The following is a 14194-nucleotide window of genomic DNA, read 5'->3' on the forward strand; positions in this document are numbered from 1 at the left end:
CAACACACCTGATTCTGATAAGTGAGACGTTCATAACACCCTTGTCAGCACCTTCCCTCTCTGCGGTGAAACTTAACAGCCTGGGGTTTGTGCATCTAAAATAGTTTCTGATAATTATGTAGAAATACAATTTACACATTTAAATTAGCTACATACAACGAAATATCTTTGCATGTACTTCAGGTCCAAGTCGGACTATTTGAATTACTATATTCCACATTAAAGCAAATACATGTCGAAATCTAGTCATTTAAATACTGTTAAAACTGTTTTATGTGAGCTGTTTATTCAATTAAATTTATCCAAATTTTAAGCTGGATATCAAGGACGTTTTGACCCGCAAACTGCGAGTAAACAAGCTTTTAAAAAAAAAAAAAAAAAAAAAATCCCTCCTGACCTGTTTGAGATCCACCTTTGCTATTAACTATTAAACAATTTCATGCCCGCGCAGCGATCGGCACATTTCTCCAAAGTAGGATTCGCTGTCACCTTCAGATGTGTTCATCTTTAATCTCTGTTTAGATGTAACCCTTCGGATGGTTGCAATCTCACCGAGATGCACCGAGATCCATGGAAACAAGCTTTCAACCTCCCCCGGTGACGAGCGCTCTCTCAGCTCTCTTGTGTTTTTTTTTTTAAAACAGCGCCGCAACACCTTGTCAGAGGCAACGCGCAGGAATGAAGCAGAGGTTTTCCCGGCAGGTCGGCGGCAGCGCAGGAGCCTGAAGCAGCCGCTGGCCACCTGACAACAAAACAACCCGAGAATCTGACTCGAGCAGAGAGACGAGACGAGGACACACACTCGACGAGGGCAGTGGGATGGGGTGGAGGGGGAGGGGGGGGGGTGGAGGTTTGGTTAGAGGGGTCATGTCAGAAACTACAGGAGGGAGAGTGCTCTTAATTTCACTCCTCCATTAATTAATCCCCCTCATTTCCTTTCCTCTGTGTTCTCGCTTCCTCTGCTCGCTGCTAAACTGTTGCCAGGCCGCAAATGTGTGTGTGTGTGTGTGTGTGTGTGTGTGTGTGTGTGTGTGTGTGTGTGTGTGTGTGTGTGTGTGTGTGTGTGTGTGTGTGTGTGTGTGTGTGTGTGTGTGTGTGTGTGAGATGATTTGGGATGAGTTAATTTTCACTGAGGGAGGCAGCTGCTGTTGGGGGTCTACCTGCCAAAGGAATAAATGCACGTAACGCACGCTCACACATATACACACTCCCTGCTGGGCGCGTGTAATGATACACTCTGTCAGATGTAGAGCTGCAACTAATGACTCTCTTCACTGGTGATTAATCTCCCCAAGTTATTTTTCCTCCTAATTAATTAAAATGCATTGTCTATAACATGTCAAAAATAGTAACCAATCATCCCTTTGCCCGTGTAATTTGACCAATAATCCAAAAGCACTCAATTAACTACGATACGAGTTGAATTGTTGCCTACCGATTTAATTGATTCATTGAATAATTGTTCACATCCCACTGATCTTTCTGTACATGCTGCTAAATAATTATCTGCTCATGATATGACAAATGCATCTGCCTGTTTAACTGCACAGATTTACACCAGAGCAATTCAATAACTACGACCTTGAACCGCTTTCATGATAGCTGTTCACTTGTAATGATACCACATGGTGATATCTAAAGGAAACTTTCCCTGCTTCCTAAAAGCTCAGAAAGATTTAGCATGTGGGTTTTAAGATGATGAAACGGCCTTGAAATTATTTATTTTAATGGCATCCGCTGCTGCTTGATATTATGTTACTAGTATCTTCTTTCTTTTTTTTTTTCAAATTCCTGTGATAAAAATGTGGTGAGCTCGGTTAGCAGTCTAAAAACAGAACGTTTTTCTCAATTAGAATGCACACCAGTTATCCAAAATGAGAACTGGGTCGCAATGAAAATTATTTTGGAAATCTAGGCCTCCAGTGAAAAGGCTTAAAACCACTTGATGTAGATTACTTGAATATATAAAATCAGGATCTTTCCACTTTTTTTTTTTTTTTTTCTTTCTCTGTATTAATTCTAATCATTCGTGTAGACAAATATTCGTGGAACCCGAACTCGGCCCGGGCTGGAAGGCCGCGGGTCCCGAGCCAGCAACACTTAGTCAGAGTCTGGCAGCAGGACGTAGCGGAGCAGCGCACCGGGCGATGAGGCCAGAGTTTCCATTATGTGGTGAAGGGAACTGGGAGTCTCTTCCTACCCACTGGCCTCGGCTGCCGGTGTAATGTTGCCTCCAATGAGGGGGGAAGAGGGACAAGAGGGGAAGAGGAAAATAGGAGATGCCGTGTGGCCACGAGGGGAGAAAAGAAAAGGGGAGAGGAGAGAAACGAAGAAAAACAGACAAGAGAAGTCACTTTAGTTGTAACGGGCGGGAGACAGACAGACAGACAGACGAGCCCTACACCATACTATCATCATCTGCTGCCGCTGGTTACCTAGCAACGCCCCCAGCTGCTGTTTGCAGGTGGCTCCGTCTTGACAACAAGGTTGGGTGGGGGCCGCCGCCGCCGCCGCCGCTGACCGCCAACAGCTACGGCCATTTACTGTGCTACACTGAGCACCACTGTGCTGAAACATGACCCACATCCCCTCCATAGTGAACACAGGCAGCCTGTCCAACAAGAGGAGGCTGTGTATGGGTGGTGGGCCACGGAGGGGATGAGTGGGGCTATAATACAGTTACGTGGCCTCCGCCTGGTTTGCACAATTTGGCTGCGGGAGATTCGCCCGTTTTCCAGTTTGACAAAGCAGCCGAAACCTTTCACCAACCTCTACATTGAGCAGCGTAAGTCGCCATTTAAGAAAAGTCATTTCACCTACGAATTAATAAAGCAAACGTCGCGTTGACGCGCGGTTACTCCTGACGGGGATTTCATTTTGACCGAGCTTCAAAAATTCAAGCTGGGATCAGGCTGAAATGTCTTTTTCTTAGCGTGAATACGTGCAAAACATTCAGGTTTCCTCACAATAAATCATCACTGGATGCCCAACAGAAATAGCAGCGAGCAGTAGATTTTATCAGCTGGTGCTAATTAACGATAATTCTCAGAGTAACTTTCCCGAAGGCCGAACAAAAACTTGGCTGTTGTCTCGCTAATGTCCTCACTGCAATTTGGCATCTGCACTCGGCCAGAGGGGAAAAAACAACTTCTGACATCATCTTATATTTACGGGTAACCTGTGACTTTACAGGTCGGCGGGAGAAATTATTCTTTTAGTTAGCGAAAACGTTGCGTTGGTGGTGTAACAGGCAGTTTAGACTCTTTTTTGTGTGTGTGTGTGTGTGTAAACACTGACGCAATAATACAAGCTTACAAAAGTAACAGCTACGAATCTGCACTTTCAGCGTTTTTAGCGAGTAGTTTGGGAGAAATAAAGTTGTTGCAAAAATAAGAAAGCCACACCGACTTCAGTTAGTGACAAATGAATTGCATTCACGTTCAACTAAACTCCCTTCCGACCTCAAACCCCTAAATTGCGTGCAGCGAATGTTTTCACAGAGGCACGAGTCGAGAGAGGCAAAGCGAGATCTGCGAGAAAAGCGAGGGCACAACGGGAATGCACTTTTATGGATGTGGCAGCTCGTGAACAGGAACCGACACACAACCTCGGCGAGGTGCCGGGGGCTCGACGGCGGGGTCGAAGGAGCAGCCGGGCAGAACGCACAGATGTTGGGTCAAACGACACTTTGTTGTTTGTTTTTTATTCTACCAGGAGTTTCCTTACATTTTCAGATGGCGCTGTGCCAGGCGGTACACTTCTGCTGAATTACTCATTAACTACTTTTTCTCTTCCTTACATATATACACACACACACACACACACACACACACACACACACACACACACACACACACACACACACACACACACACACGCGCGCGCGGCGAACCCTTCAGCTGCCTGTGACAGCACGAGGTCACTGCGTGAGTTGTAGTGGCGGAGGAGAAGGGGGGAGTCGAAGCGGGCGAAGAGGGCGGGTATAAGCACCCTTTGTTGGCAGCCTCCTCCCTGCCCTTCCCTCCCTTCACTTCCCCAAAAGTAGCACACAAAGGCCACTTGTCCCGCGCTGCCAGTGCCCCACCCCTGTCACCGCCCGGCTGCCCGCCACACCAATCCATCCCCCTGCCAAGAAAATGAGCGCACGCCTGTTTTAAATGGCAACCTCTGTGTGCGCTGGCGGGCCGGGGCCCACCACACTCCACCACGGGACAAAAGCGGGTGTCAACAGCGTCCATGGCACAACCACGCCGGACCTCCCCCCCCCCCCCATCCCCTCCCGCTTTTTTTTTTTTTTTTTTTTCCCGCTCTTTTATTCCCTGGCGTTGCCCCGAGCTACGGAGCTACGGTCAGAAGCCCAAGACCGCAGAGGCAGCAAAAAAAAACAACAAAAAAAAACAAAGTGAGCCAAGTGCAGCGGCACAAGACGGGCGGACCGCGAAATGACAACACGGGACGACTCGCCTACCTTACCGGCCACACAACACACACACACACACACACACACACACACACCCACACACCCCTACACAGTAACACATTTCTTCCCTCCTCTTATCCATACCCCCCCCCCCCCACACACACACACACACACACACACACACCCCTACACAGTAACACATTTCTTCCCTCCACACACACACACACACACACACACACACACACACACACACACACACACACACACACACACACACACACCCCTCCCCATCCACCTACTTCCCTCCCACCTCCCACATGCCAGACTTTATTAGACATCCAGAAAAGAAAACAGGAAACATGCTGCTTGCCTGGAAAATGTTGTCTCCACATTCTTCGGTTTAAAGACTATGCATCGCAGCGAGAACAGAAGACGGTTGAGGCGGCGAGCGGAGAGGAAAAAGCAAACAAAACAAAAAAAAACCACAAATAAAAAAATAAAAAATAAAAAAAAAGGGGGAAAGTGGAAGACCCTCTGCAATAATCCAAGGAGGGTATCCCCCCCCCCTCTCGCTGCTGCTGCTTCTTCTCCTCCTCCTCCTCCTCCTCCGCTTCCTCTTCTACTCCTTCAGCCCCCCCTCCCCCCTCCCCCGGAGTTGCTCCTCTCGGTCGGGCCCTATTGGTGAGGGGAAGGGGTTTTCTGCGGTGCGAGCTCTCACTAAGCCCCCGGCTGCATCATCTTTAGTCCATGCCTTTGAGGGCTGGGAGAAAAGCAGCATACACCCGCGGCGTCCTTACACACACACACACACACACACACACACACACACACACACACACACACACACACACACACACACACACACACACACACCGAGGTCGGTGCTGGTGATCGGATGGTAGTGGGTTGGAGAAGGTGGGGGGAGAAGCTTTTGTCCGGGTTTTTTTTTTTTTGGTTGTTTTTTTTTTTTTTTATCTTCCAGGAAGAAAAAGGCTGCGGTCGGTCGGGGAACGCGATGGCTGGAAAGTCTCTCTGCCGCTTCCTCTGCTGTCAGCTGCGCAACATCTATTCACTGTGTGTCGCTCTCTCTCTCTCTCTTCCTATGTCTCTCTCTCTTTTTCAGCTCTTTTCTCCTGCCTTTGTCTTAGCTGATAATAAACCAGAAGCGGAAGAAGAAGAAGAAGAAAAAAAAATAAAAAAAAAAAAAAAAAAAAAAGATCTTGCAGAGGAATATTAAAAAAAAAAAAAAAAAAAAAAAAAAGATTCTGTCTAAATCAAAAGTGCCAGTTTGAACGTGCAGAGCTGAGCTCCTACAATTTACTCCCCGGCTGCATTCACTTCATAGGATCTGCACACACACACACACACAACACACTGGAGCACAATCCCTCCTCCCTTTTTCCCTCCTCCTCCTCCTCCTTCTCCCCTTTTTTATGTTTTATTTCTGATCTGGACTCCACAGTGTTTTGAGAACGCCAGCCCCTTTTTTTTTTCCCCCACTCTCTCTCTCTCTCTCTCTCTCTCTCCCTCACACACTCACACTCTTGCTTTCGCTTGCTCCCACCCTCACCTCCCTTTTCCCTCCCGATTATTTGGTTTCCTCCTCTGCTTTTTCCACTTTCATCTAGACCTCAGCAGCCCCCACTTTCTATCACTGAACACGAACACGAACACACACACACACACACACACACACACACACACACACACACACACACACACACACACACACACACACACTCACCCCACCCATTTTTTTTTTTTTTTTGGGTTACCGGGAAGAGATTGCAGTAGAGGCATACACACACTCGTACACTGCCCTCCCTCCCACTGAAAATGCAACACACACACACACACACACACACACACACACACACACACACACACACACACACACACACACACACACACACACACACACACACACAAGAACAATGCAACATTCAAGCCGCACCAAGCAATAACATTACAGCTGTGGAGTTGGCTGTTTTTCGCACCATCAGGGAAGTCATCAGAGCCGAGTGTGTTAAGTTCACAGTTTGGTCCCTGGAGGGGGGACGGAGGGACGGAGGGAAGGAGGGGGGGAGAGAGAGAGAGAGAGAGAGAGAGAGAGAGAGAGAGAGAGACTGACAGATCGCTCTGCTGAATGACTGCGAGGATGAGCGGCTGAAAAACACCCTGTTTAGAATAACAAAAGCAACCGGAGCCTCCCTGCAACTCTGCAGCGAGGCCGGGACACGGCAAACGCAAACGCAAACGCGCACACGCACACGCACACACCACGTCGGCTGTATGACAAGCGCGACCAATACACAAAGAGTCCGGCGCGGTCACACGCCACAACCGATTATCGCTGACAGTAAAGTGGAAAGGTGGAACAGCCCGAGCAGCTTTTTTTTTAATTTTTTTTATTATTATTATTATTATTTTGCTCACAGATGGTGTAAAACCACTTCTGTTTCGTTTATTTTTGCGAGGAATAATGATGTGTATTCAGTTCATGCGTGTTTTTAAGTGTGTATGTGTTTAACGGCGGTTATCGGGGCTGTTGTTTCTCAATAGCGAGAACCCAACAAGCGGAGACACGACATGTCATCCGAACCACCGCCTGAGCAATGACACATCTGAGGGGAGTGTGACCATCAAAGGCAGTAGCAGCCCACTTCCTGCCTGCCGGCCAGGCACACACACGCGCGCACACACACACACACACACACACACACACACACACACACACACACACACACACACACACACACACACACACACACGCACACTCTTGATGGAGTGTGGGGATACGGCTGCCCCTCTGATCTTTCTCTCTTCAATAACATTAGAGAATGTGCAGAAGGTGGGGTGAGGGGTGGTGGTGGTGGTGGTGTGTGTGGGGGGGTGGAGGGGGGTCGGGTGGGGGGCGCGCTGACTGACAGCAATATGTTAATATGGAACGTGGTAGATCGCAGCATCCCAAAAGGCCACTCAGTGAGGTTTGAGGAGGGGTTTGTGTTGAAGAACACTGCAGATTTCATGAATGGCCACCGAATTAATGTCATCTCGCCCGGTCAAGAGGTCAAAGAGGTCCAAAGAAAACTGTTAAAAATGATCCGACCGCTGCTGCTGGGCTCACGGGTATTGTTTGAGTTCAATCCATCAAGAAGAGTTTAGTATGATTAATCGGCTCAAAACATCTGAATTTTCAACAGTTTGGCAAAAACAGGTACGCTACAATTTTTGTGTTGCTCCGGGATAATCTTTGGGAAAATAACTGCAATTAATCATATGAACTACTGATAAGTAATTAGGGGTCTTTTATCCTCTAAAGATAGCAAGAAAGAAGTTGGGTCGAAAACGTGAAAACCAATGCTTAACTGCCTTTAAGCGCAATACCACCGAGGGCCAATAGGGGCTGGCTATGAATTACTTCACTAAATTCAATAATTTTGAAGTCCTCAGTCAGAAAAAGTCAGAGCCGTCCCTCAGCTCGACCAAATATGGTCACGGCGACATCCAAAAATCTGTGCTCGAGGCTTCATAACGGCAGCTCACAAACCAGTGGGTGATGTCACAGTGGGTCACCACTTGAGTTTCATTTTCCTGAATCAGTCTGTCCAGCAGTGTCAGCGCGACACTGTGTAAAGCTGCCAGAAAGCTCCACCAACCAAATGGACGGTTCTGGGTATTATATAACAAAATGATTCAGTATTTCTAACTTGTGAAATATCCTCAAGGTGCGTGCTGCCTGGGGAGACGAGCTCTGGAGAAACAGTCCTTCTTAACTCGTGCATACAATTGGGAATATGTCGTGACCATAAGGTTGCTACTCCTTAGAGGAAATGATCAATTCTTTGTGCTTTTGTACGAGACGAGAAAAATGTGGATTTCAACGGAAGAGCTCAAAGGGGGTAAGTTACGTGCAGCAACAGGCCCGGTGCAAACAAACAGCTATACGCCCCCGAGTCCAGCAGTTTGACGAACAAGTCGTTACACGTTTGAGAGGGGGCGAGCAAACATTAATGGGAACAGATTGGCACAGCAGGCCCCCCCCCAAAAAAAAAAAACACACTTTTTCTTTCGGATGAAGGGCAGCCAGGCTTGGGTCTAAACCAGAACTGACTCTACATCTGTTCATCCATCAGTTACTGTTGCCATAGCGCACAGGAGCAACCACACTAGCATTGATGCATATACACACAAACGCATTTAGTGTGACACCGTCTTGCAAGGCAGACTATACGACATGATGACATGTTCCCTATATTGTGAAATATCTTTCAAATATATTTGAAATATTAAAAAAATAAAAAATAAAAATAAAAAAAAATCACTGAATTTTGAAATATTTGTTGCTGTAAAAATCTAAAAGTCAGATTTATTCAATTCCATTTATTTGCATATTCATTTCCAATTCTTGGGTGTTTTTTTTTTTTTCATGTGCACAGTATTTGTTTTTTTCCTCCACAGAAGTCCATATAAAAAAAATAAAAAAATAAAAAAAAGACCAGCCTTAACAAACAAACAGATAGAGAGAGCTCCTGCTATTTTTCTCTGGATTTAGTTTCTTCTTTTTTTTTTTCAAGCATAATAATACATTTTTCACTTCAAATTCAGAGCTAACAAATTCAGAGTTCGGAGCCTACACTCCCATCTCCCTTCTGCTGCATGACTTCTTTAAGCCCTGACCTTTAGCATAGTGAGACATCAAGAGCAGCGGTCACGCTCTGGATGCCCCAACAAATGGCCCGAGCCTCCTTATAGCCCGTGTGGATTTACCATTGAGAGGAAGCCCTCTTCTTTAACCAGCCTAATTATACTGTATTCGGCCTTTTTCCTGTAAGAGCTGGAACTTGGCTGGTGAGACGACGTTGGATGTAGAGCCCTGTTAAATCCCCCTAAAGCACTTAAAGAGGATTTTAAGCAAGCAAGTGGTGGAGCGAGCCAACCTGCCGCTTGGAGACGAGGCTTCAGCTGACCACATTATGACCAGAGGTTCAGGGGTTCATTTTGGATGCTGGACTTGGGTCAACAGGGGTTCAGCTCAGCAGCAGTTGAACCCTAGAGAATACCTCTGGCCAGCATTTAGAGTAGGTTGTTTTTTTTCCTGCTTTGATTTTATTCCCTTTCTTAACTCCGTCTGGTGGCGTAATACTGCCGTTTTGACTTTTTGTAATTTAAGTGGTATGAGGATAAGTCTTCTGGGCTCTATATACACACACACACACACACACCAGTACATTGGAAGTAAAGACCAACACTTTCTCCTTTACTTCTACTGGTATCTAAACATGCAAACTTTTGGTTTGATCTGATCAGGTCAAGCAAAAATGAACACACAGTAAATGTGTTACAGTTGCAGTTCAGTTTAGGCACCAAAACAAATTAGTCGAGCTCAGGATAAGATCATGGTTTGGCTCGAGTAAGCGAGTTAACTTGTGTATGTAACTTAAAGTCAGTCGACAGACACAAACAATGTGTCTCATGGGTGAAAGTCCTGGCTTTGAACCATCTGACCACGCATGACCTCCCTACGACTTTCTCAACCTTTATTTTACGCCACCTCACTTTCTCCTTTCCTCCCATGATAATTGTCACCCCCACTACAGGTCAGGTAGTAGGCGGAGTCGTTCCAGTCCGAGCAAATGACAAATGATAACGGCCATTTAACGAGCTGGGAACATTTGAATCGGGTGCAGAATTAGACTCTTGCTCATTTGAAGCATGTAGGTACAATTTGTTTGGGCAGATCTGAACACAAAGCAACTGTACTCTGCACGACTGCACTGAAGCCCTTCAGTGGAAGCGGTCGCAACTCTGAGCTGAAGCTCCTGCGCACTTCGCTGTGCTGGGATGCAGTTGAACACGATCAACAGTTGCTTGCAGCAAACCAGAGAATAAATCGAGGTCTGATCCAAAATAGCAATGAAGTACGTAGCTTTCTTGATATTTGGGCAGATTAGACCTTCTTCAGGACCTTCTCCTCGTGTTTATTTTCTCACTCGTGCCCCAGAAACGTCTAACCAATGAGAGAGGAGAATGTTGTCACATGGCTTTTAGCGATGCAATCTACTGCGTGTGGCGGAAAAACTGAAAGGAGGGGAAGTTTCCAACCAGAGCAAACAAACTGTGAGTATGAAAATGTCCTTAAATGCTAAGTGGATAACTCTTCCTTATGGACCTTTATGCCCATTTTGCACCTCACGCACAGAGAATGAATAATACAATACAACCGTAGCCAAAGAGTTTGTTTGTTTACTCAACAACCAGCCTTAAGAGCTGAAACCTCTGATCCAAAGGAAAATATCAGTGCAGTCATTCCTCTTAGCTTCCGGATGCAGTCACTGTGCAGCACGCTGACACACCGGTAACACGGGTGATCCCGAATGGACTGGACGTTCTTCAGAGGGAGGGAAAGAGAGCAGAAGTAGTGTAATTTTTGGTGATCCAAGTCTAATTTCCCCACGGTGGATATTTATTTACGAGGCCCAGGTTTATCCACCGAGTAGTAGCAGCCAGGGTAAATAACCCCCCCCAGGTGTGTATGCAGACACACACATACACACACGCAAGACCCCCCCCCCCACCTCAACCCTCCAGCAGCGGTCCAGATAACAACCCTGAGTCAACACTGCCTCTCTGCTTTTGTTTTCTCTGCCTCCCCTCCCACGTTCCAGTCCCCAGCGGAACTGCAAGGGCCCGGGCTGAAAAGATGCAGGGATGAGGGACAGAGATAGTGAAAGAGAAAGAGAGAGGAGGGCTAAATTACAGCAAGGGAATGCAAATGAGTGTGTTTTTTTTTTTTTTTTTTTTCAGGGGGGAGCCAAGGAGGGCAGGCAGGCTTTATTTCCCAGGCAGGAACGCCCCCCCCCCCCCCCCTGTGGCCTCTGGATCAGTTGTAGCAACAGCGAAGGGAAGAAAAGCGAACATTCTCGCTCGGCCTTTTTTGCTTGGGGAGGAAATATAAAAAAAAAAATTAAAAAAAAGAAATATAACAAATGCAAAACCCGCAATTCTCGGAGGCTGGTGCAGTCGTAAAATAAAATTATATTTTGCTACGCTTACACGCGGCCGCCGCCGCCGCCTCCACCTTCTCCGCCCATAGCATAGACACGCTAAAGTGGCTGAAATACGGGCACACAGCCTGGCCAAACACACCACCACCCCCTCCCCCCATCTTGGAAAAACAGAGGGAGAAAGTGAGCGTGTGCAGGAGGCAGAGGGATGAGGATGGAGGAAGCAGGGTGAGCCAGCTGCAGGTGGTCTCCAGATGTGGTGGCTCTGGGGACAGGCCACTCCAGCGCTGTTAAGGGGCGACTCGGCGCTCCCTCCTTCCCCTTTTCGCCTTCCATCGCTCCTCCTCCTCCTCTTTCACTGACAGGAGCCATCTGGCCTGGCAGAGAGAGCGGAGCAGCGAGTCCCCACCCTCCCGAGTGTGGCCCCTGCGTGCCACTCAGCAGAGTGCACGAGTAAATAAAATGCATGCACATACACAAATGCGGGCGCACAATAGCTCCTGCGCACCCCCGAAGAGCCGTGGCACGGCTATTAACCCGTTGAAGCTGCAGCCCAGCTGTACTCCATTACGATAAATACACCGGGGTCGCGGGGCCTTGTCGACCAGGAGTCAGCCGTCAGATACTTTGAGGTGTCCACTTACAGCCTTTTAAAGCTCACTTTGCCAAAGAGTTACAGCCATTTTCATCATCACCCCCCCCCCCCCCACACACACACACACACACACCCCCCGCCCTCCCCTTCTCGCCTTGCTCCATCTCCTACGCCCTCTGGAAAGAAACTCCCACCCACTTACTCATCCACATCTCTCCACCATGCCAGATGATATTTCACACTTCCTCTAGCAGCACAGACCTCTTTCTCCTACAATCTACAATACGCCCCAAACCCACTGTGACGGGAGTTTACATTTTTGGGCGCACAATATGACACCCGGAACACCTGACACCTTTTGAGATACACCGATGCTGCCACACTTCCCGTATGCCGTCAACCGGTGCATTTCACTTAAGGTGAGGCGCAATTTACCTGGAGGCTACGGGATGTCCTCGGGAAAAAGCGCCACAAAAAATGTTTCCAGGAAGACAAAGAATTCAACTTGTTTTATTCGTAGGAAAACAGAATAGCTTTCTCGTCTCCATTTGTCAGTCATTATGGCTCTGTTAAGAATAGTTTTGGAAAAGGTTAGTTAAATCTCTGGCTGCTTCCTGCAGGAACATTTGGTCTTTTGTATGGTTTGGGAATATCCTGTTAAAAGGATTCCTGGGTAATTGTCTGTGCTGCAGTAGAAATTGGGAATGTAGGAAAACGGCCTGTAATGACTGAAAGGAAACAGAGTAGTTGTAACATAATGGCCACTGAGAGCGACGCAGGGTCAGTGCTGCACTGTTCCCTTCAGATATTATTGAACTAATAAAACACTCCATGTCCCATTAGCACGTACAACATACCAAACAGGGGGGAGGAGGGGAGGAAGGGACCTCCCCCCTCCCTGTGTAGTTTTTATTTATTTTATTTTATTCATTATCTTAGCATCTGCTCTCTGGCATAAAGAAGGCTCTTTTAATGTCTTTGTCCTTCAGCGTTCATCTTGCTCATTAGACAAGTAAAGCCACCAATGCCAGCGAATGGTGGACAAAGAAAGATTATGTGACTAAAATGCCCCTAATATTTGAAGAAATAAAACAAAGCGGCGACGCTTGAAGAATTCTCTCCCCACTTATCCCCGCTACCCGTTTTAAATGCTCTCACATGGGAGATTTTCGGAGAGTCTCGGCTGTGTTTGTCAGCAACCGAGCTGAATGAATGGCAACTGGGTGCATTGATTTGCAGCACAGGCTGCAGCTCAAACCACAGGACAAAAGACTAGGCAGGAGGACAATGGCAAAACACAGTGGGCCACATGGGAAATGAATGACAACCGGTCGATCAGGACGACCGCAACCGAGCACGGGCACGCTTGTTCCTGGAAGAAACGGGCCTCGCGACACGCAGCAAAAAAAGGTTGGCGAATGAGCCACATCTTCACAACGAGGTAGCCCACTGTGGCGTTCAGAGGAACAAGTTCCTCCAGGAGCACAGAGATTACTGCTCTACCTTTATTTTTTTTTTGTACTCCTTTTCATCTCCTCTCTTCCTCAGTCTTCATCCTCTCCGTTTCCCCACGTCTATCCACCCCCTCCTCGCTGGCCACAGACCATGAAAAAAGTAAATATGTGCGCAAGGTAAAACAATCGGCTAACCTTTGAAATACCCTGGCAATGAGATCTGCTGCTCTTTACTCTTTTCAGCTGTATGAAAAAAAAATAATAAAAAAAAAAAAAATCGAAGAAGAGAAGAGGAAAAAAAAAACACAATGTTGGCCACCACTTCAGAGGGGATATTCAATATCCATGAGCTTTTTTCATTTCGCACTGATGAATAATTCAGGGTGACCTGCCCACCATTGAGTGAGAGAGAGAAAGAGGGGGAGGGAGACAAAAAAAAAAAAAAAAAAAGGAGCGGGGAGGTGTGCAGAGGTAGTTGTCTGTTTTAGTGGATGCAGCTGTTGCTGTTCGACAAGCACAAAACCAGCCTCCTCCCCAGCTGCTGTGGAGAGAAGGAATAATATGCAGCAGAACTGACGACGGATAATTGGGGGAGATTATATCAAAGCGATGCCTTTCTTACAGCGCGAGCAGTGAGCACACATCGTTGCTATCCTGTAAACAACAACAACAAAAAAATGCCCCGAGATGAGGAGACTAGCAGAATAAACATGACAAT

General features: G+C 47.1%; 1 protein-coding gene across 7 annotated transcripts in view; it reads right to left on the bottom strand.

Moving 5' to 3' along the window:
• Positions 1-14194, bottom strand: part of LOC138629425 (C-terminal-binding protein 2) — a 95807-nt gene that overhangs the window by 22345 nt on the left and 59268 nt on the right. The window contains exon 1 of one of the 7 annotated variants that reach the window (XM_069713105.1): positions 4791-4894. The exons of 5 other annotated variants lie outside the window; for them this stretch is intronic. In XM_069713105.1, coding sequence (XP_069569206.1) covers positions 4791-4812 — 22 coding nt within the window. In that variant the 5' untranslated portion in view covers positions 4813-4894. Of the gene's footprint in view, positions 1-489; positions 638-4790; positions 4895-14194 lie in introns of those variants that run through there. One more of the 7 variants, XM_069713106.1, reaches the window with a different exon arrangement.

Source organism: Brachyistius frenatus, unplaced genomic scaffold (genome assembly GCF_029030835.1).
Source record: "Brachyistius frenatus isolate BFR_SWC_R1_liver_20210118 unplaced genomic scaffold, ASM2903083v1 Contig_115, whole genome shotgun sequence".
NCBI classification, from domain to species: Eukaryota; Metazoa; Chordata; class Actinopteri; family Embiotocidae; genus Brachyistius; species Brachyistius frenatus.